At 39.3% G+C, this 24,313-nt stretch overlaps 1 protein-coding gene across 1 annotated transcript in view; it reads right to left on the bottom strand.

The window, feature by feature from the left end:
- LOC116687151 (calsyntenin-2) overlaps window positions 1–24,313 on the bottom strand; it is a 222,789-nt gene that overhangs the window by 25,240 nt on the left and 173,236 nt on the right. Inside the window, exons 8-9 of the mRNA XM_032512334.1 lie at window positions 23,979–24,100; window positions 4,267–4,429 (exon numbers count right to left, since the gene is read on the bottom strand). Of these exons, the coding sequence (XP_032368225.1) occupies window positions 4,267–4,429; window positions 23,979–24,100 (285 nt within the window). The remainder of the gene's footprint in view (window positions 1–4,266; window positions 4,430–23,978; window positions 24,101–24,313) is intronic.

Consider the following 24,313-nt stretch of genomic DNA (forward strand, 5'->3'; position numbering starts at 1 on the left):
GTGAATGAAGAAGGATGGATGGGGGGGGCAAACCTTCTATTAGAGAATAAGAGAGAATGACAATGTACAAATGCAAACATTTTAGCTGGATAATTTACTGCTTTGTTGTTGCAGCAGAAAGTCACACTATTTTTGGCTACTATCAGATTTGTAGTTGAGATACACTTGATGGATTGTGGGTAACTTTAACTGTCAAGACATGCTGTTGGGCTAATAAACGGTTAATATTGATGTCGTAGTCTGGGTTATTATTGTTATATCTAGTAAAATAAAACAGTAAAAAATATTTCACACACTAACAAGTGTATCTCATGCATGTTAAAGCAATGCAATCCAATAGTTTACCCATAGTGTTAAAATCAATTTGACTAGTGATGTGCATATATGTTCCCATGGTTACAAAGTAATCTTGTATAAAAAAAGGCTTAACATAGATCAGAAGATCACTTTCTTATCAGTTCACGTTTGACAGATAAATGTAATAGAAGTTTAGCTTTTCAATATGTGCTAAAGCCACACATAAACTCTTACAAAGTCCTATAGTTGGATTACAAAATAAGTACCGGTAATACTTTTCTGACCAAAGTAAGTCAGACATTTATCTTTATTAGGAGAAGTTTTAGATGATGAACAGTTAACTAAAATGACTAGTTATAATTTTAAAAAGTTTGTTGTTTGAATTAAAACACTGGTCCAGAAGTAGTACTTTGGGAACACAAACAGCCGTTTAGTAGGTGAAAGTCTTGTGTTTTCCCTTAACTTGTCCAGGAGCCTGTTGCACGAAAGTAGAATAAAGATAACCCTGATAAGTGAAAAAGCGCAGCTTGACTTAGTGTGATCCGCTCTTCGCGGCTTAATCGGTTGCACATTTGCCGAGCCAGGATGAGAAGGTGAAGCTGTGTCGAGCCAGGTGTAGATAGCTGGGATAAGTTCACATTCCCGGCTTTCTTAAATAGACCACGACATCAATCACAGATTTACTAATGCAGAAATGAAGAAGACGCATGTAGCATATGTTTCACCCAATGAGCAGCAGCTTCTAATGGAAACTAACGAGGAGGTGAAGACTATAATATGGAAAGTAACAAGGAGGTGAAGCATAGAATATGTAGAAAGGGAAATACGGCTGTTATCAAACGTAGAGAAAAAGCCCAACAGACTATAGCGGACCGACTGAATGTGTAAGGATGTAAAAAATATCTACTTAGCCTACTTATCCCAACACAATTTTACAAAGTTGTATGCTACACTGTGTTTTAGTTGCTTTACATATGCTAGTTTCATGTGTTTTATTCCTGTATCTGAAGAAGTAAGTGACTTTTACCACATTTAGGAAAGTAGGTGTTTTTCCTGCTGCATTCAGGCCTTCTTTTGTTTGGAGATAAATCCTCAAGCTCAAACTTTCTCCTGCTTGCTCTCTGCTTTTGGATCCTCAAATTCCCTGAGTCATGACACATACAGTTATAAATATGTGAAATGCATACGAATTAGAGTATTACTTTTCTTAGCTATTGAATCTCAGATATGTTGTGTTTAGATGTATACACAACTGTGTCATCTGTGTATAGATGAATCTGATAGTCTGAGCATATTTGTGGGAGATCATTTACAAAAATGGCAAATAAATGGGGCCCCAGGGAAGAAGCCTGAGGGACACCCGTTTCAATTGTTCTAGGCTGGGAGAGAACTGCATTAAGATACACACTTTGACGTCTGTAATGAAAAATATACATTAAACCAGAGAACAGCTGTTTTGAAAACACCAATAGTATATAGTTTATCAAGAAGCATATAATGATTGACCATGTTAAACGCCTTACTGAGGTCTGTTACGTGTGCCTCTGTGTGTGTCTTGTTTTTTTTCTCTTTCTTTCTCTCTGTTCCTCGTTATGCCCGGCTCCCTCTACTTGTTGCACACCTGAGTGTAATCAGTGCTCAGGTAGAGTGGGGGAGGTGATAAGAAGGTAAAGAGTGAAGGGACAGGGCACATGGAGACCACACCAGCAGCACACTAGTGAGGTGTTTTTTCCTCACCTTTTTTTGTTGTTTTAGTTTATAGAGTTTGTTTGGGCTGTAGATTACGGTAGTTTAGTTATTTGTATCTTTTGTTTGTTCTAGCATTAGTTTACTCTTTTAAGGTAAATTGGGGGGGGGGGGTTCATGGGGCATTGCAAGGTTGGTCCAACGTCTTCCCATCTTTTGTTATTTTTGGCCAGGGTCTCCAGTCCCCTTTTTTTTTTTCTTCGTTTGCTACTTTTGGGAATATTTTTGCATTCCTTAATAAAGTTTGTTGGTTAATTGATAACCTTTTGTCTGGCATTCTTTTTATATGTTGCATCCACCAATCCCCTTTTGAGCCTTGGTTTGTTCCTTTTAAATGGAAGATGAAACAAAGTCAGTAAAAATTGCACCAGTAGACCTGTTATCTTGTGCAGAAAGAAATATTATTGGTAAATAGTGTAAGGGCTATTGTTGAGTGATTAGTTCTAAATCCAGATTTATTTGGCGTCAAGAGGGAGAAGTTTTTAGACAATTTACAATTGTCTAAAAATAAGCTTTTTGAGTATCTTTTCTACATTACTAATTATGAAGATTGGCCTATAATTCTTGACATCAAGTGAGTCACCAGCTTTATGTAGTGGTGTTACTTTTGCAGATTTCCACATTAATGAAATTATGCAAGTGGAAAGTGATAAATTAAATCACAGTAGAAATGCTAGTACGTGAGAAGAAAGTTTAATAAACTTCAAAATCAGGACAAGCACCATTAGAAGATTTTATTTCTGAGATTGCCTGTTGGACATCAGAGGGTTGAGTTGTTGGAAATGAGAATGACCTAACAAATGAGCTGACAGACCTTTTGTTTTATGGCTGTGTGTGTTTCTGTTTCCTGCTCTATTTTGGTAGTCTTTTTTCTGTCTTGTTTCACTTCTGTCTTTTGGTTTTCCCGCCTTTGTGATGGTCTTTCACCTGTTTCTAGCCCTTGGGTCACCTGTTCCTGGTTGTATCTCATTACCCTGTTTGTCTCTTTGTTGTATTTGTCATGTGTCAGATCGTTGTTTGCTGTTTAGTGGATTTGTGTTTGCATGTTCCTGTTTTTTAGATTGCCTGCCTGTTCTGTTTATGTATTTTCTTCTGTTGGTAGATGTGTTCTCTATCTTTAGCCTGCTGTATCCAGGACTCCTTTTGTTTGTTGGGATGTTTTCATTAAAATAAATCCTTGAGCTCACATGCGTCTACCGTCTATGCATTTGGGTCCGACATTCCACGTTTCCACATGACATTTTCATTTACTCTGCCATCCATTTGCACACTGTCACATTGTCCTGTCTGAACTATAATATGATCATTTTGACATTTTTCTGCAATGTCACTCAGCAGTGCAACGGAAGCAGAGATAAACCCACTACTATGGTTCTGCAAATATTGAATTTCTTTTAGTCTAAGTCAGAGCTAAAGCTTCAGGAGCCAGTTAGACAATAAATGACCTCATCTTTGCATCATGTTTGCAATCAACATGCTGCACACTTAAAGCACAGTGCTTTGAAAAAGCAATCTGTTGTTGCTCATGGCTTATATTAAGAATTCAGTATCACCTTTACAACTCTTTACTGAGGCTTAACTCACTACTAAGAAAGTTGAAATAGTCTTTAATAGAAATTCCCTTTTCTACTCAAGACCCTTTTAATCCTTTAAAGGCTTGCAGTGTTCAATGAGAGAACTGGAATGAGGAGGAGAAGGAGGAGGGGTACATCTCTGCAGATGAAAGCGACAAATGATGACCCGCTCCTGCACAAAAAATATATCTTGACTCCTTATTTGAGGCAAAGCATCACTGAGCAGTCTCATCTGGGCTATCAAATCAATGATAAGCTGTACTTTGTAAAAATGTGCCCTTTCTTCTACCCTTGTGCAATTGGTGGCAACTATCAGTTTAGAGGACAGTTTAATTGCACACATTCGTTCACACTGGTTCAATCATTTGCCAAAGGCACACTAAGTGCTCCTCGTAATAACATTGTTCATTCAAGGCAGAAGAACATGTTCTACACTCAGTGAGTCCCTAAGTAATAATAATTCAGAAAATATTATTCATGTTCTTCCACTTTCTCCCACATATAAGCTATATTCAATCAACAGAATACCCAATATACCTTTTATATTTGAAAAAAAAAAATCAGTCACAAGCTTTTCACTCTCATAATCAGAATCGTCACCATCTCTATCCCCATTGGCATCATCATCAATACAGCTCTTCCCACTCACCTTGCCAGCAGGCACCGACTGTGAGCTGCACATCAATCTGTGAGGGGTGGATGGGCCAGTCGTCAGTCACCAGGTAGGGGTCGTAGGTTACTCCGTCCACATAGAGCGTCACCACGGGGAACTCCACGTTGATGACGTAGTAATGCCACTCCTTGTCACAGATCTGTCAGAGAGAGAAACAGAGAGTGAGTCATACATGATCTAAATAACTGAATATGATGTAACACTTAGCTGCTGTGGTTATCCACTTTTAAAGAAATTGTTTGATACTTTTGGAAATACACTTATTCGCTTTCTTGCATGGAGTTTGATTGGAAGATTGATACCACTCTCATGTCTGTAGTATGGTCTGTACACTACAAATGAAGCTATACAGCCAGCAAGACAGTTAGACCTTAGCTTTGCATTAAGACTGGGACAGGAAGAAACAGCTACCTGGCTCTGTCTAAAGGACCAAAATAAGTCTCCTAATTACTTAAATTTATTTTGTGGTCAGTCAAGGTACTCCTTATAGAAGGAAGTTACATCAGTCTTTAGCTTGCACCATTAACAACTAAAAGGCTGACAACCAGAATACAATACAACCAGACATGTATTCATCACTGATGGTGAAGTAACTGGCCTCCTTTTGGGTAGGTAGGGTTTTAAATAGGGTTGAAGATGTGTGTGTGGGGGGTGTGAAATCGGTCGACGTGTCTGGAGTACTCTCTGGTGCAGCACTATCCATACTCCCTTCTATATCCCCACAATGTATGTGTTGTGCATCTCTGTCAGTCATCAGCCAAATGGCAAAAAAAATGAATATCCATTCACACTCTCACAAAAGCAAAACAGCAGGCCTAAACTTGGACAAATGGCAAAACCATTACAAACACACATGTAATTCACCAGTGGATTGATGATTTCTTTTTCCTGGTATTTTTAATACTTCTCATTTTACCAGAATACTGTTAAAAGTGCATGTTGGAACTGTTTTGGCAGACCACTAGTAGAAATGACATTTCCATTTTAACTTTTAGTGTTACCCCTAAATCATGCAAAGTGGATTTATTAAATCAAATCTCTTGTCCTTTTTTTGCAAATGATGGGAATCTATTGTAGCTCTACCTTGGGATTTATTGTGAAGAAAACAGTGAGTTTTAAAGCAGACTGGCTTCCTCTGTGCTTAGCGCTCAGCAAAATGAATTAATGCATTACCTGTTTAACTTATTCTAAAAAATGCTTGACTGTACCACTCTTCAGCATGCTTGACCATTTACCCTGCCTTTCTGTGCATTTTAATTGATTGCACAAGCCCATTAAGCCTGTCTGTGTGTCTCACAGAATAACTATCTCCCATTTCTCTTTCTCGGCTTCAGGCTATGCTTTACCTCAACAGTGCCAACACTCATTGGGCAGTACTTCACCTCTTCCTCTCAGCTACTCTGATATAACCTGTGACAGCCTTTGCACTTAGCCTCGGGTAACCTCCCTCTCTAATGAAGAGTGCTCAGCAAGCTGCTTTTTAATACCACGCTAGTGCAGCAGATGGGATATCTAATCAATCCGGTTCGTTTTCGCTGCTACTGAGGTACAAGAAACAACATCTGGCCTATTGGTGATCATTCTGCATAGCTGCTTAACACATATGCGGCATGTCGATTTGCTGAGTCGGTGCTCAGAATCAACAGGGGTATAATCTGATTGTGGATTTGATGGTGCTGCAGATGGGAATGATACTGAAGGAACTTTGATTGTCTAGTACAGTAGAATATTAGGTCATGCATAAACACATACACAAGGGATCCCTGCACATGCGGTCCCTATGCTTTGTGTATACAAGGTGTTTAGATATGACTTTAATGTGTGTCAAGGATACATAATCGAATACATGTTGCACACTTGATCTTAATCTTAAATGTGTCTGTTGCATTATTTGGATTTCTCAATCTGGTTACATCTCATTTCTTATCTGCCAAGTGTAAAACGTGCACACACACACCAAACCCTGTCACATTTACACATGCTGACTGTCCCTTCACACGCTCTATCCGCTTCTTCTTTTTTGTTGTACGAGTTGCGATGTCAGTTGGAGATCTCTTTCAGGGAGCAGAAGGAGGGAGGGAATTATGTAGCCACACATGTCAATACTACTTTGTGAAGCACAAGAGCTTGTGACTAGGGCAGGACTGACATGTGTATTTGAAGAGTGATTCGGATACCTGTATACTTGTTGTTAAGGTACTGATGTTTCATATCTGGTGTGCATTTAGGGTATGGGATGTATTTTGGGTTAAGTCACAGTTTAGGATCAGCTATGTCCCAGTGTTACGTACACTGCAGTGAGCCCTAAACCTTCTTAGTGTGGCAATGATATATTTATTTAAGGTAGTCAAAATGTTTTCTTACAACAATAACAAAACTAGCAATGTCTAATGTTAGCTGTCATTGACATGTTAGCTGTTAGTTGTTCTTAATAGCTCTATGCTCCTGAGCAGGCGCATATATTAAACTTAGTTTTAGGCTACTGTGCAACCCTTTTTTGCAAGCTAAATGTCCTAAAATGACTGCTACAGAAAGAGATAATTTGTTCTTCTTATTTTCAGTAATGGATTGGGTTTACTATCACAATCAGGCTAAACTTGACTTGACGTTTTTCTCTTCTTAATCTATTTTACAAACCCACCCAAATTCCTGAAAAACATTTCTTTATCTTTTTTGCACTCAAAGAAATGGTTCTGTGCACATATTTTAATCTATTTCCTACAAGATAAAAACAAATCTTTCAGGACTTTGGATACTTTGGGGGCTCCATATCTAGGCTCCATATCTTGTGCGTAAATATTAGATCCATCTTGTGCACACAAGATTAAAAACAATATCATTTTGATCTCTAACTTCGTCGCAAAAATTCAACCCGTTGTTTCTACAGCATTTGGACAAAAGCCAAAGATTATGAAGAAAATCACTCAGCCAATTCAATGATAGTCAATTTGATAGAAATGGTTAACTTTCAGATCTCAATGCATATTTATTGCAGTTGATGGAGGTGGCACAAAAGTTCGGCTTCTTTTCAGTAAAATCATTTGAGCTTGAGAGAACAGGTGCACTGCTATGCATGGGAAGACACCAGCTGGACACAGACAGAGAAACTTTGTTGTGTGTGTGTGTGTGTGTGTGTGTGTGTGTGTGTGTGTGTGTGGATGGGTGGAATCAGTGTCCAATACAAAAGCTCAGAACTGGAAATAACTCAGAAAACAAGTCACCATGATGGCACAAACTCAAAGTTTTATACCACTGAAAAAAGCCACTGCGAGTGTGTGTACATGTGTACACAGGGTTGTGCATTTGCGTGAGAAAAAGCAAGACAATTCTGCAATGACGCACCACTTGTAATATAACCTACTCACAAACAGGCATGCATACACGAATGCACAGACATCAATTCAGCCCCATTAAGTGTCAACTTCAAAAACTTCAAAGCTCCCAAGTTAAAGTTCAGGAGAGTAACTCTGGCTTGCGTTGCTTATGAAAGCAAAGCAAAAAGTTTTCTATTCCCCAATCCCTCCACTTTCCTCTGTCTCTGCCTGATGCAAATTGACAGACAGAAGGAATGAATGAAATAAATAACCACACAAACAATGGAGAGGGAGGACGCGAAACAACCAGAGGACAAAGAAAAGAAATTGAAAGAGAGAGTGAATAGAGGTAGAGAACGGAAACATCACACATCAAAGATCCTTCATCATCTCTTGGGGCACTCGATGGCGAGAAGAAAACAACATTGCTATCTGCCTCCCTCTATCTCACTCTTTTTCTCGCTGCAGTTTTATTTGGTCTCTTTTCTTCTTTTCCTGTCTGTCCTTTAAAACCTGATTGTGGGAGTTGTTGCCTCAAGTCCTTTGGAGTTGAAAGTCTTTAAGAGATCTGTCACCCAATCAAACCTTCTAACTTCAAACAAGAGATGGAGGAACGAGATAGGAAAGGTAAAAAAAAATGAGGAGAGAGGAGGTGATCTGACATCAGAAAGTGGCAGGGCAGAGGCATGATAGTGAGGGAGGGAGGAAGATAAAAAGGAAAAGTGAAGGTGGCGGAAAATAAAGGATAGTAGGAAAGACTCAAAGAAGAAGGTGTAGCCTTGCAGAACCACAAGCAAGGCTGTAGATTGTTAGTGTTGTTTATTTACATCACAATGGGGTGGAAGCATGTAGCCCAACTATGTCCTTTTTCTGTATACCAAGATGTACATCATAAAGGTTGTTTGGAAATCACAATGAACTGGTAAGTCATGTAAGACCAGACAAAGACAGCATAAGGTTATTCTTAGCTTGTAGTGAAAACGTGGGGGACAGGGCTGAGGAGAGAGAGTTGAAGGAAGAGGAAGTAAACGAGGTGGATGGAGTTAAGGCGGGCTATAGGGCCTGCTCGAGGAAGGATCCACAACAGAGATTGATGAGTATTGGAAACAAGGTGACTTTAAGGAGGGGTGGTAAGGAGGAGCCAGGAAAGGGATGAGAAAATGGCAAAGTGAAAGCAGAGGTGTTAACTGAAGGGATTGGATTGGCTGGGGGGATTGGATGGAACTGTACCATAATAAGCTGGAAATGACAACATTATGACAAAGCAGAGGCGGAGGGACATCACTGTAACTATACGTTGTGTAAGTCAATTCGATAACTTTAATCGTATAATTGTCTGATAGGAGCCTCAGTACAATGGCACTGTCCCATTCATATGTGAAAGCTATATACCAATATATAGTTAAAAGTAAAACAATTTGCAAACAGAAGTGAAATGGATATATTTATCTATTCATAAAAAGCAGCTTGGCGGTTAGCTGCCACAGAAGAGAAAGGATGTCCTGGTTGGAGTTTTGTGTTGGACATTTTCTCGAGGTGCTCTAGTTTCTGGCCTCCCAGAAGGTCTGAATAATAGGAGGCATGGATATTCATGCCATTGGCTTTGACCAAGGCTCTGGCCTTGAACGAGATTAAAATCAATCTGAGATGATTAATGATTTGGTTTCTAAAAAGATGCATCCTAAAAATTATTACATATTATTGTTATTATTATTATTATTATACATTTTATTATCCTGAGCTCCACACTGACGCTTTTTATCAACGTTTATATCTTTTCAATTTTCCAAAGTAATACACAATACTCTAAAGCTTTAGACAAACAGCACCTGTAATTATCCTAATTCAATGCAGAGAGGTACATGAGAATATTAATACCCCTTTCACATTTTGTCCAGTGAATATAGGGCTAAAGCCAGCAGCCAGTTGGCTTGGCTTAGCATAAAGACAGGAAACAGGGGGAAACAGCATGGCTTTGTCCAATAGCATCAAAGTCCCAAAACACTAAGTTTAAAAATCATCTATATCTATGAAGAGGGATGTCACAACATAGTACCATTTTGTTAAAGCAAAACATTGTTTTAAGCAGAATATCAGAGAAATTTCCATTTATTATGAAACCTGTCTTTTTACCCTACCTTTCAATCCACTTATCACTCTCTGTCATCTGTGCTGACTGACTAATGCACTGAGGCCGCTTCTTATGTTTTGTTTTCCTGTTTTATTAGATGCATTACCACCACCTAGACTGATCTGCTGGGTATCTTTTAAGGAAACACATTGACAGAGAAAAACAAAAAACCTGTCAAAGTTCTGATCTAAGTTCTTACATAAACTCATTAAGGACTATGTTCTCAAGCTATTAAGAAAACATGTTTTAGCCATTGTCTGAAATATCGACAAGTGCTAACTTAAGCATCCCTTGATGTCATAGGAGAGCGTAGGCTTATGTGCAAATTGTATACGAAGGCTCTAATCCAGGTTTGTTTGGCTTTAGAAATACATTGCCTCCATATTCATCAACAAAAGTGCTGTTCGCTAAGGCATAATTGCCATAAATCATCGTCAGCTTGATGTCACTGTGGAAACCATTATCACGTCAATGCTGTAAGCATCCAAAAAAAGTCTGAAAGCCTATAATTACAAAAAATAGAAGAAACAATTTAAAGAAAGTGATATTGGAGAAACAATATACAGTATGTGTGTATGTGTACACAGGACTGAAGGATTGTATTCATGTACAGTATGTGTGTGTATGTTGGAAAAGTACTTGAAGGTGACTATAAATTACCGGCTGGCAAGAGTGACTAATTAGAGTAGCAATTATCCTGCCGCTCCCGGCAGAGATTGGGCGTCAACAGCCAAATGACCTCACCACAAGCTCATAATGGGCCAAATACACACACATACACACACACACACACACACACACACACACACACACACACGCTAATATCCACAGGGTTTTTAGGCTGCAAGGTAATTTTTAGTAAGACTGATCAGTGATCATATTGACTTCCACACCCTGTAGAAAAATTATTACTTGGTAATATTACAAATCTCACTGTATGTAAATATCTAAAGTGTATACATTAGCTACTTTGATTTGATGCTACAGGTCATCCAAGATTGTGTTTAAATATGTGGTTTGGGTTACGTTTCCTATTCTGTAAAGAACACTATAAACATTGTAAATTATTATTAAATTAAAGAACAAAGTGATCCATTGTTTCCTTTAAGTTCTTCTCCATTTAGGGTTCACACTAATTCATTACAAATAAACAAAGAGTTGTACATGTGAAACCCCATGAACACATAGGCATTTCATTGGATAGTTTTGGTGACCTACTTATCTTGTATCAGCAGCATCAAACATTATTCTGGTGCCTGACAGCAGGTCACACAGCACTTATTTGCCCTGACTTATCTTTTCTGTTGATCACAAAGAGCTCACACAGAACCAGGTGGTTATGACCATTATGTGAGATGGGTATCACAACTTGAATTATGTTGCTTGGTAGATTAAAGTCTCTTCTGTTTTTCCTCGGTAAGTTTGTTTCTGATATCTCCTTTCTATGAGGGGTTGTTGCGGTAAAAAAAATTTAATTTGAGGATGATGATAAAAAAATGTATTGTTTAAGAACAATTGCATTTGTGTTTCTCTCAGGTGTCTTGGGAAATTAAACCACTTCGGTACACTGTCAAAACAAAGCCGTGAAGTAGTGAAAAGTAAAGCCTTAAATAAAGATTAAAATCATTATATTCCTGCCAACTGCTTTTAATTAATATTACAAAAGCCATATATGTCTTCTGAATACACTGCATGGTTACGTTCTCTTAGAACACCAGTATTCCTGACATAAAAAGCTTGGCTTTACCTTCCAATTTTTATATTTTATGCAATAACACATACACATACAGCTACTGTACAGTGCTTACATTCAAATTATTTTTTGTGCTTAATGAGCTTTTTGTGATCACTAATGGAAATTACTTCAAGCCCTCAAGTCAAGCATAATTTGCCGCAAGCCACCAACATAAACCTTGTTTTTATTTTCTTCATCAACCTGTCCTGTTTTCTTTTCTTTTTTTTACTGTCAAAATAGTGAGCAGTTGGAGCTGCAGCAGTGCCTGTGACACACAACTCATGGAAGCAATTCAGGTACTGTGAGACCCTCAGCATCCGATTGCCACAATTTGTAGCACAATCGCACATCTTCTAGACAAATCTGCATTTGATTCCTTTGATTTTGCCTGAGTGAGGTCTCACAGTGACTTGTGAATGTGTAGCTGTTTACTGCACATGAACGCTTACATGCTTATGTAAATTGTGCACACACAAACACAGGTTTTTCAGATTCTTATTTCCCTGCAAATGCTTATCAGGAGCTCAGGAGAGGTGTTGATTTGTAGGACAGCAGCCTATTATCTATCAGAAGTGCTCCTGATTACCTTGCATGTATCATTTATAATTTCATGTGAATAGAACAAGTCTATCCCAAATCAGGAACAGGAGGGAACAAAGAAAACAAAAGTGCTAAGCAGATCAGAAGGAGAAACAAACGCCGGGCAGATAATGTTTAAACCCAGCAGGAAGACATTTTCATCCATTAAATCTAATAGAAAACAAAAGATATTGAACATGCACTTACAACAGAATGGTTTGCTGTCTGGTGTAAATAAAACTGCTATCCACAATACCTCCCCCTCAAATGGTTTTAAATATCCACTGTTCCATCTGATTTTCACCTAAAAGTAGCCACTGATTTTTAGAGTATGCCATTGTTTTACAATGCCACGACAAGAGCAAATAATAAAGAAAAGTCCTGCTATAATTGTAATTGTGTTGTCAATTTGTAACAGGTCAAGACATAGGTGCATAAATGAAATGATGAATGAAAAGCATCTTGAACTATTTATTACAATACAAAAAAGGCTATTTCAGTTCAAATGCTGTAATAATGTTTTTCATATTAACTAAAGTCTATCATTATTTTGTCAGAACATTTACAATGTTTTTTGCTAAAGGTCCTAGCTTTCTAAAGCACATACTTTTTCTTGATGTTAGTTTTACTTTAACCTGTTGCTACAGTGCTTTAAATCAATATCAGACAGAAACCCTCTAATCAAAGTGTCATAACCAGTAGTTTGGAACGTCTATCACTGGCACCAGGGGCTCGACTGTGTGTACGGTTTGAGCAGGTGTTTTCCCACTAAGTGGGGTTTGTAAGAAGGGAGAGCTGTGCATTTTGAGTCTGAAGGGTGTATACAAAGTAACCCCACTTTTAAGCTACATTTAAAGCAAAACAATATCAATACAATAGTCATTAGTGGATGTTAAATGATGGCCGTGGCAGACAGACCACATTAACGTTTATATATCCATATGCTGGCCTTAAAGGTGCAGTATGAGTTCCTGCATGTTCACGTCTGTTGACGTTCCAGGTAAATTTCAAACAAAACAGTGCAAGCTCGCCCCTCCCCCCATGTTTCCGTAACTGTCATGACTAACTGACTAACTGTCACTAACCCCCACCCCCTCCAACAACTATCTTGTCTGTGATTGGCTGGAGTGTTTTGGAGTGTTATTTTGGTTTCTATCCTGTGCCTCTAGTGTTTGTTTGACATTAACGACCCCTGTGTTGTCTCCCAAGACCGGGCTTTCTCACAGTGTATTCAGGGGGCAGGCAGTTAGCGGTTTAAGGAGAGACGCCTACGATTTGAGACAAAAATGAAATTGCGCTGAAACCCTGTAGTACTTCCCAAATGGAGATATGTGTAGGATGTTCTAAAAGGTTATGTTGATACAAAAAGACTGAAAACTTTTGATTGTTTTAACATCTCCTATATGAGTACATATTATTCTATAGAGAAGCTAATTAGGTCTAGTTGATCTAGTTTTAGCTCCACTGTTTGTAGAAAATATGCCATTGCAACAGGTAGTGTTAGTGTGACACTGGCATAATATTTTTTAAGTAGTGCACACATAGTCTCCACTTGCACAGAGTGCTGCTAATGATTGCACTAAACCAGTGTCACACATATTCACATATATTTCCGTGCTCACCATTTCAGAACCACGTCTGCACATGCAAATTTCTGCTTTGAAAAATATTCTTAGGCTAGATTTATGAAGCTTGTTAAGTTCCAGAGAAACCTTTTTGTTGTCTTCTGATATAGATATAGATATAGATGCAGTGGTGTTTCTGCTTCTGAATCCTGGTGGTGGGCAGTAAGCCAGTGCAGGCCTCATAGTATGTAGGAAGTAAAAATGCTGAGTTTTAAATTCATTCAATACATGCATGATGCTGGATTTGTTTGATGGATCAGTGTGGCAGACACAGTAAGTCACTGTCTCCTGGAGTGTCCTTGGTGACTGTATATCTTTATATGTTAGGCTACTTTAAATCCAGCAGTAGATATCACAATAGAGACCGCCGACACTTCTACACAAAAAATACCAGCCCTCTACCAGGCTCACTTATTCCTCCGCCTCTCCGCCTTCTCTCTTCTTCAATTCATCTCTCTTTCTCATCCTTTTCTCGTACCACACTTAAGGTCAGGGTAGTATAGGATGTGCACAATAAATCTTCACTGCAGATTCTGACAGCCAACCTCAATCCAGGAAGTGCTGTAGCCAGTCGGAGGGAAGGGCTGCACTGCACATAAACTTTCTTTATTAAAAAACTATTTGAGTAGGCAGAAAGTCTGGGTGGAGAGTTTAGGAGTGTTATTTGGCCAGAAAGTATGACAAATCGTTTGGGGGAAAATAAACAAAGAAAGTGAGAGGGCGGAAAGGGCAAAGGGTAAAGGGAGAGATTCGCTGGAACGAGAGGGGTTTCAGCAAACCTATTTGCTCCAGATTAATATGATGAATGGCACAGAACAGAAGCTTTTAATGCGCTGTTATTTTCTTTTTGTAAACAACCTAGTCTAGCCCTACAGAAGAAATAGCCTTGTTGTAAGTGTCTTACTTCCTGTTCTGAACGGAGGGGCTTTTACTTTGAAAGTCACCTGCTGGCACCTTAACTAGTTTTCCTGCTGCATGTGACAGAAAAAAGGAGAAACAGTAGCTTAGACACAGTGAAATATATAATGTTTTAGCACCCTTTTGAACAGGCACAAGTTGAGTATTTATCATAATACTGTAAAATTGTTTTGAACAATTGTAGCTGTTTCTAGCTGTTTGTTTAAAATGCTGGACTTGGGAGCTAGTACCAAACTATGCTAATGCTCTGAATCTATATGGTAAGGTAGCTATTGCATTTATTGTTTGTATTTGTTTGTTTTTGTAACCAGCTCTTATGTTGGTTTTGGGACTTCCAATAAATCTAAAATCATCAGTTCAAGTGTCAGACCATGTTTCGGAGGGTATGCTATATTTTTATTTGGCCTTTGTGCTCCCTTTTACCAGAAGTGAAATCAAAGGTCCCCAGTTTCTTAAAACACCCACACACAAACACCTACACACATACTATGGCCAACAAAATGAATGAACAAATGCATATACAATGCACACATGGGCCTGCTAGACCCATGATAGACACACAAAGACCTACACACTCAATGACACAGCAACACATTAAATATAATTCCATATACATATTCTTACTCCTTCAAACACAGACTGACAGACAGTATTTCCACTCTCTAGACATGGGATATATCAGTAAGATTAAAGTCACACAAAAACTTGGACTTGATTGCAAAAGACTTGACGTAACTTGAGTCTTAAAACCAGCAACATTCAAGTCTTAATCTTTGTAACATCTTAAAACAACACAAAATGAGTATGATGGCAACATAGCTGGACTTGTATAGCTGAAGAAGTTAAATTATTTGCTCTGAAACACATTAACAACTGGAGTTGGTCCCCGGACGCCGGACTACAGCTGCCCACTGCTCCTACTTAGCTAGGATGGGTTAAATGCAGAGGATACATTCCTTGTATGTGAATGTAAGGAAATATTAAACAACTCCACATTAGTTATGTAAAAAAGGATGATTAACCCTGCTTTGAATGTTGAAATGCCCATTCATGAATGACTTAAAACTTGACTCACCTTTTATGAATTACTTGAGACTATTTTTAGATTTTGAGACTTAACTTGGGTGACCTCTGCTACACATGAAGAACATATCAAACACACCTTTATACATACAGAATATGCAGTCTTACAAAACATCAGCAACACACACACACACACACACACACGCACACACACACACACAACACAAACAAAGAAAAGGCCCTCACCTTCCACTCACTACCACATGGACAGAAATGCCACACACCACTGTTCAGGGTTACACACTCTGCACGTCACTGATACGTGCCCCCCGCCCAACGCACACCACACACACACACACACACACACACACACACACACACACACACACACACAGAGCAAGGTAATAAAAGCCATTGCTCCTCCATCCTGTCATTTAGGGGCCTCTCCAGCACTAGTTCTGCGTATCTAAGACCAACAGTACGTCCCACTCTCATAAAAGGGAGGTAATATTATCCAGGGATTGTGGGATGTGAGAGAAATAAAAATGATGGAAAACTGCATTGAACAGGGTTTTGGAAAGTGCGTTTGTAATAAAGGCTGATTTCATTTGTGAAGCAGACTGTGATGGTGGAGGTTGAGAGACACCTCGGCAGATTATTATGAGAGAAGATAATGTTGTCTGTCGGTGATGAATGAGTGATATCAAACTGAGAGGATTGCAACAATAGAGCCTGCCTGCTCTGATTACACTTACAAACTCAATTATTTTGCATATAATTTTGACTCGTCTCACCCTGGGTGACTGTATTGATCTCATATCTGTCTATCATCCTGTGTGTCTTGCTCACCAAATCTAGCAGAGAGATTGGCTTGAGTGATATTAGTAGTAAGAAAAAGAACTGTTGTTGTTCTGCTGTTTATTGTTCATTGTCCATTTGTATTTCTCCCAGCTACTCACACCAGCGGTATATACTGTATTGGCATGTGTCTGGTCCAGTGAAAAGCTATTTCTGACATATATTTCCTCTATCTCCCTCTTTCTTTTTTTCATCTATTTTTCTGCCTTGACCGCTGTCCCCTGAGGTGGGTCTCTCTTTCACCTAACTTTTCTATCTCTGTCTCTACCTTTTTATCTTTCCGTGGTTATTGATTCCTGCCGTCAATAAGATCCTGCACCTGAATACAAAGAGGACAATTTGCATGACTGCCAATCAATACCAAAATTCTAGAGATTGCTACTCTGGTGTTTGCAATAAATCCACTGTTTTAATAGGGATGTGTGCTGTGTGACTACCATAGAAAAATGGGCATCTGGGGACCACTGTGTTTCTGAGGTATTCTGACAAAAAAGAATGGTATGCTCCACTCGGTGCAATTTTACAGGTAGAGTGGCATGGACGAACGTGTACAAAGTAGCTTGACGTTAGTCTCGCTCAAACTCTTGAGCGGTGCCAGTATTTGTGATTAATGCTGTGTGGTGTTAGCCTTGAGCTAGGTAAACAGGGCAATTTTAGTCCTGACCCAGAGCTGGATGATGGCTTTAGACAAAGAAAAACATCGGTGGGAGATTAATGCCTCAAACTAGTGAGGAGAGTGACATTGTGTGCCTGCATGCGTGCAGGCAAGGGGCTCAGGTGGACAGACGAGACAAGAATATGAACAAAAATGAAAACGGTACGAGGCAAAAGTCTGCATGCAGTTCCATTAGACAGTCAGAAAGACCCTTCAAAAGATTAGATGTGTATGTGCCCATCATGCTTGTTGGAGCCAGTTGGTGCATCAGAGCTCTAAATTTAGCGGGCTCTTTAGTAGGAGTCATCTATCATTCAACACGGCCCCTCCCATGAGGGGCTACATGCTGTGTAAGTGTGTGTGTGTGTTTGCGTGTGTGTGTGTGCTACAGACAGACACAGATAAGGTGAGAAACAGGAGGACTTTTTGTGCTTTCATTGATTAATACTGGACAGTGGACACAGACTACGACATAAGTCTAAAATATGGAAATTTAAAATATATTTGTCAGCTGTGAACCTCAAAATTCAAGGGAAGAATGACAAAAAAAAAAATCTAAATAAGTAGGACACCAAATGAGACTGCATCAGTTGTTCAAGTAAGTGCCCCAAAACGACGGCTGTTTACATTGAAGTAACAAAGTTTGTCCTTTAATTTGGGGGACTTGGCGTTTAAGAATAAGAGGATGCAGAAAACACAGGTATACATTAAAAAGAAATCCTGATTTTCATTAAATGTAAATTTGCTTTTTTTGCTGTTGCAGTGATTGTATTATTACTCTGTCAGGTAAAAGACAAAAAAAAATGTTTTTAAACGTGTAATGCATTTTATTTCCCTAACTTCTGTGATGACGTGTTTGTTGTCAAAAATTGCACCACTCTCATTTGCACATTAATTTGGTGCAAAATGGAAGACAGCTGCATGTGCTATTATGTGAGTCTGTGTTAATGGTTTGTGCTCCTTATAGCAGGTTTGAGCCTGCGGGACAGGCAGCAGGTGGGAATGCTGTGTACTTTTTCTCTCTCAGAATCTCCTTCCTCTCCAAACGAGACGGATGTTGTGCGGACCTTTACTGTTTTCATGCAAAATAAATCTTTTTTTCTCCACTTCATAATAAAAACCACGTAATTTCCTAACCTCATCAGGTAGCGTGGTCCCTAGACATCCCAAAATGTACTAACAAGGAGTTTCTGATGACAGCAGTCAACAGCAGCACAACAGCAATTTGAAAATGCCAGATGCTCCGTGTTCAAATTGTGCTCAGGAGATGTTTGTTTTGACAATAAGCCTGGACCAGTTAGGAGACAACTGTGGGGGAAGATCATGCCAAGTGGTTGGCAAAAAATATGCTGCTCTCCATCTTTTATTGTCATGACTGAGAATCCATTCAGCCATTGTTGATGTGCACAATGGATGTGAGCTCACACTTTGAATCGTTTGGGAGCTTTTACACCCACATGTGAAGATGGAAAAGGGAGCATATAAATCAATTTTAAAAGACAAAAGTGCTTGAATTGGAATCATAAACCTGAATTTACTTTAAGCATGATGCTAAGGCCAATGATCATCTAGTGTTGGGTTGGAAAAAATGTATCTCCTTAACTTTAAAGCTGCACTAGTTCTTATTTTTATAGGAACAATGTATAATGTAAAAAGTGTTGTTTGTAGTGATTAATCCACAGATAATTCTGACCCCACTCTGAAGTTCCCCTCAGCTCAAGTGTGTTTTTTGGCATATTTTCCGGTCCTTGTTTTGATGCAGCCCTCAACTTTATGGACACTGTTGTCAGCACAAAAGCTCTACCTCTATCTACCGCGCAAAAAGTTAGGGACTAAAGGGCCTATATAAATGTGCATGGCAGTAAGTATGAGTCAACTACAAATAAATCAAATGTAAACATTTACACATTTTGCAGCTGTCTCACTTGCTTTACCTTCCCTCACTCCATTAAGGACACACAAGCCTTTAAACCTGTCATATGTACAGTACTCTGCATGGAAGGTATCATATTTCATATTTTCCACTGCTGTCCACTTATAAAATCAGGGAAAGTCCCCACTGAGTGTTTGCATGATTGCTTTCCTGAAAAAATAAGTGTTGTCCATGGGGTAGCTGAAGGTAATGATGTTATTTCTACATTCAATTTAGACTCCTGGTGGAAACAACATTTAGATCTAAATTATTACATCGTTTTTTTCATTCTTGCCCAGATGAAAGGCTCGAGGTGACTTTTTATTGATTTTCTCCTATTGCCAAAGTCCCACAGTCCTGTCAGACAAGGACACAATGCAGGCTTAGTTCTAACTGTAAAACCAACATTTCCATTTATCATTCTACGTGGGACACATTATCAAACTCTACATGGAAGCATTGAAACACCCCTGTCAACTAATAACCACCAGTCTCAAATGGAAATTACATTTTTAGGTCCTAATGGACCAGCAAGGCATCTGTCAGCCTTTCATGAGCCACTGTGCTGCAGCCCAAAATGTGGGACACAACCTGAAAAATACTTTTTTTTTTTCAAATGATTTACCAATGCAAATAATTGTTTAGGGTGGTGTCTTTGGGTCACAGCATTTAAGGTATGAGTACAATGGCCGGCAGGGGCTTAATGAAACACACACATAAAGACAAAACACAAGCAAATTAAGAAAACATCTTCATTAATTTGGCAACACATGCGCAGCAATTAGCACTGAAAGTACAGAAACGATGCAAAAAAAAGCACCCAATCCCCGAAAACAAATGCAACAAAAAAAAAAGTTTCATATTACGCAACAGAAGTTCTCCAGGCCTCTAGGGGGAGCGCTAAGTGAAACAGCTTGATTTTCGACCCCACAGCGAGAGAGCGCTCTGCCTTTTTATAACCACGAGTTTACAGACACGTCTCTGCTGATTGTGTAGCACCTGTGACCTGAGCCAATAAACAAGAGACACACCCACCAAACGAGAGAAAACATATCTCAAACATAGACTTAATATTTACGGTCTATGATCTCAAAGCAGTTGCTTCTCTCTCTCTTTCTCTCTCTCTCTCTCTCTCTCTCTCCCTCTCTCTCTCTTTGGGGTCAAAAATCAAGCTGTTCCACTTAGCGCTCCCCTCTAGAGGCCTGGAAAACTGCCGTTGTATAATCTGGATGCTGGTTTTTCTTTTGTTGCATTTGTTTTTGGGATTTGTGTGCTTTTCTTTTAGCATCATTTGTGTACATTGTTCTGTTTATGTATTTTTATGTTATGTTTTTCTAAATGCTGCGCATGTGTTGTCAAATTAATGAAGATGTTATTTTAATTTGCTTGTGTTTTGTCCATGTGCGTGTGTTTCATTCAGTTGCAGTGCATTTGGCCCTGTCGGCCACCGTATGTATATAAGTGTTAACTTACTGGCGGAATTTACTAGACCTCATCTGTGCTTGCAAGGGCAAAAAGGTTCATTTACAAAACTTAAAGGCCATTTCCTCGATCAATGGAATAATAAAGTCACTCTTTCAGCCTCCTTCCGTCTGTACACCTGTACGAGCCAAAGGCAATTTTTTTGGACCATGCAGACTCAATCCAATTTTCTACAAAGTTATAACACATACAAGGGCACGTTCCGTACTGGCTCATCCACGAAACAGCTTCAAGATTGACAGTCTCCTTTGAGACGCCTGAATGAAACCCGCATTTAAAGAATATGAATCCATGCACAAAAGACATCAGGCCATCTCTCTCCAGAATGCACACAGCACTGATAGCAAAGCTTAAAATACTGAACCACAGTGACTACAATAGGTCTGTACGCATAAAGCCATGCTACCTTAACTACTCTGTGCCTGTTATTAACAGATAGTACGCTCATTTTTTTTCATCAGGTTAAAGTAATATCTGCAACCATCTTTCCCTTGCATTCCAGTCATTATAAAGCGACTTGCTATGCCTGATTGGATTGTCTGAGAAATTAATTGGAGTTCTGTGATAAACCAATGTAGGGAGAGGAGGAGATACTTCTATGGAAGAGTTGTCTGGGCTGGAGGCATTCAGAAGTTCATTTTGTTTAAAAGACATTAGCAGATGTAGACAAAGTGGTGAGTAGGCGAGGGGAGATAGCAACTTAATGAAAGTTTCCTCTCATGCCCCAAGGTTTTAGAAACACCTATTAACAAGAGGGAGGGAGACGAGAGAGAGCATGCAAGGAGGAGAAGGAGATTCAGAAAGTGCTCAGGAAACTCTATAGTTTATATTGTTCAGCCTGTTTTAAAAATGGATGTGGTACCTAGGGTGACCAGATGAGAATGGGTAAAATTCGGGAAGGCATAAGACGGGGGGAGGGGTGGGGGATAACATGAATTTCATTGATTTACTATTTATATTCAGGAATTCAACTCTCTGTCATGTAACCCCAAAAATACAAATTCCTCTGGGGAACATGAATGTCTGTTATAAATGCTGTGCCAATACATCTAGAGTAAATTGAGATATTTTACTGGATAAAGTAAAACTTTAACCTGCCTGTAGGGCCAGTGAAAAAATCAACGCATCACCATGTCAGTCAGATTCATCCTCTGTAGACCATGAATGTCTGGACAAAGTTTCAAGATTTTAGATACACTAATGCCATGAGTCCTACAAATACACACACTATGAATACAAGTATTCATAGGAATTAGTGTGTAGATTTGTCACCATATTTAAGTTCTCTTGTAGAGTATAACTCCCAAAATTGCCTGAAAACATACATGTGAATGAGGATGTGACCTCAGTGTCACACACCACTGTGGTTGGTCTGGCTATCACCAGACCAAGCTCATTGTTTTAAGATTGACCATTAGTCTGTGAAGTCTGCTCTGTATGTTCACACAAGAGGTGTGATCTCCGAGGATAGTTCAAATGAGTCTGTATGCAATTGGACAGTCCTTCAACCAATCAGACCAATGATCCGGGTGACGTGCGGGTTTCTGCACTTCGGTGGCCGCAATGTTAAATGTAAACAAAAAGCTGCTTGCTGTTGCTTCTTGATTGTTGTGTTAAACCAGCTAATAGCGCGCCAGGAGGATAAGCCAGTTTGTGATTGGTCCCCACAGATTTGTAACGGTAGCAGGATAGAAAAATGTACGGGTTTCCAGCCTGAGCTGCAGGGCAAAATCAAATCATCGGCAGATCAGGCTGGGTTTACCCAGTGTAATCAGTGGTAGCTATGAAAGCTGATGGTAAAAATCACTTTTAACAGGCAAATATTTGCTTTGTGAAAGGGAGCAGTGGGGTTTGTGAGAAATGGGAATTCATCTTTAGAATATTTACAGTGCTTGAAAAGTAACACCTTTAAAACTGAAAATGTGCAATAGCTAAGAAGTGACTGATACTCTGTGGGAACCCTGTGTTTAAATTCCTCCAGACGATTCCTCTCACACACCATGTGTTGTCTCGAGGCTAATGGACGACCTTTTTTATGCACCCCCCCCCGCTCGAAGACCATGATGTCTCTGATCATATAAGCCCTGGGTGCTGCATCTTGATTTCCAGGCTCAGCTGCGTATCTCTCCCTTGAATCAAATGTCCTCGCTGTGTGAGAGCGGGGTCGTGTTGAGTCGAGGTGACCTGCCTGACTTTAAGACAGCATCCTTGATCAACAGACTGCTGCCGTCTACACATGCAAACACACGTCCCTGGAGAGAGCATGTTTCTGCCTCTCTTTGTTATGCCTTTTTACTCAAGTATTCATTCATTTTGACAATGATATCACTCCTATACTTAACGGCTCAAATATTAAATAAGAGTATTCCAAATTGATGACTACAAACTGTATAGCAACTTTTAACCCTTGAATCATTGAAGTGGTGACATTTGTTTTGGCTGTTTTTCAAAAACTAATTTAGTCTTGCCCTACTCATATCAACATTTCTGTATTAAAAAAAAACAACTCCCAAAAGCATGTTTGCAATCATTTCCAATTCTGATCCCCTGTCAGGTTACATAGTGTTTTATCTCTGGAAATATTTGATTCCTTAGAGAAATCTTTATATGTGAGGCAATGGCAGGGTAGAGAAAGAAAGTTAAAATAACTACTCTGGTTATAATGAAATACTATCAAGAAAGTATTCATATCTGTGGGAAATATTTATAAAGGAGTCACTAAATTAATTTAAAAAAAACTGCACGGTTATTAGGAAGAGTGGTATGAGAGTTCTCCAAAATAATTGGGTGTTAATTAAAGGTTAGGCTTTTTTATATTGAGGATTTCTAGTGCAGTCAAGCATGAAATGTATGTACACACAAGCACACACAAAACCATGTGAATGTGTTTTATGAGTCTGATGGGCAATCACTTATTGAGGGTCCGTATCCATTGCAACGTTGGAACCCATTGGCTATCTGTCTGCAGCAATTTAGCCTCTGGGGGCAACGGCCAATGTTTTAGGGGTTCCAGCCTAGCCAGCATTTTGTCAATGCATCACCACAGGGAATGTTAACCTGTATACAACTAAAACCTGCTCAAAAATGATTGCTCAATACCACTTGGACTAAAAATGGACTGAAAGGCGGAAATGCTTTCGATACCAAAATCTTGTCCTGTTGCCTACAGATTCTGCATTCATAAGTAGATATCTGTTTTCAGAGATTATTCCCTTATGCATCTTATGCCACACCCTATATATGGCCGCTATAATGTCTTATATTGTTAGTGCAAGATACAACCAGACATGAATTAAGCCAAGAGTGGATGTTTGATACAAATTAAATCCAGGCTAAAGGCTCCATTCCTGCCAATGAGGTTGGCCCGAGCTGACATATAAACTGAGGTGACTTGTATTATGTGTCACCAAGTTCCCTTTTCTGTCCCACGTGTCCCAGAGCATCACAGTGTCTTACCTGCTCCAGTTTCCAGTGGAACTCAGCTGGTCTGAAGGTGTCCACCTGGGTGAAGTCTCTCCTCAGCAGGAACACCAGGCGGCAATTATGGACATACAGGGAATAGTGATGACGGTTCATCTCTGTGGGATGGAGGGGAAAAAAGGGAGTAGACACAAGGTAACTCATCACACCTACTCACTGTCAGGTAAAGCAGACATGTAGCTTTATAAAACCTCACTAAACTGGGACAGCAGTCCTGTTTTTAAAAATGCAAACTTTGTCAAGGTCAACCCACATAATTTTTCACTGGTATTTTTGGGTGCATGCTATGATGTTACTGCATTTGTTATGCC

Source organism: Etheostoma spectabile, chromosome 3 (genome assembly GCF_008692095.1).
Source record: "Etheostoma spectabile isolate EspeVRDwgs_2016 chromosome 3, UIUC_Espe_1.0, whole genome shotgun sequence".
Taxonomy (NCBI): domain Eukaryota; kingdom Metazoa; phylum Chordata; class Actinopteri; order Perciformes; family Percidae; genus Etheostoma; species Etheostoma spectabile.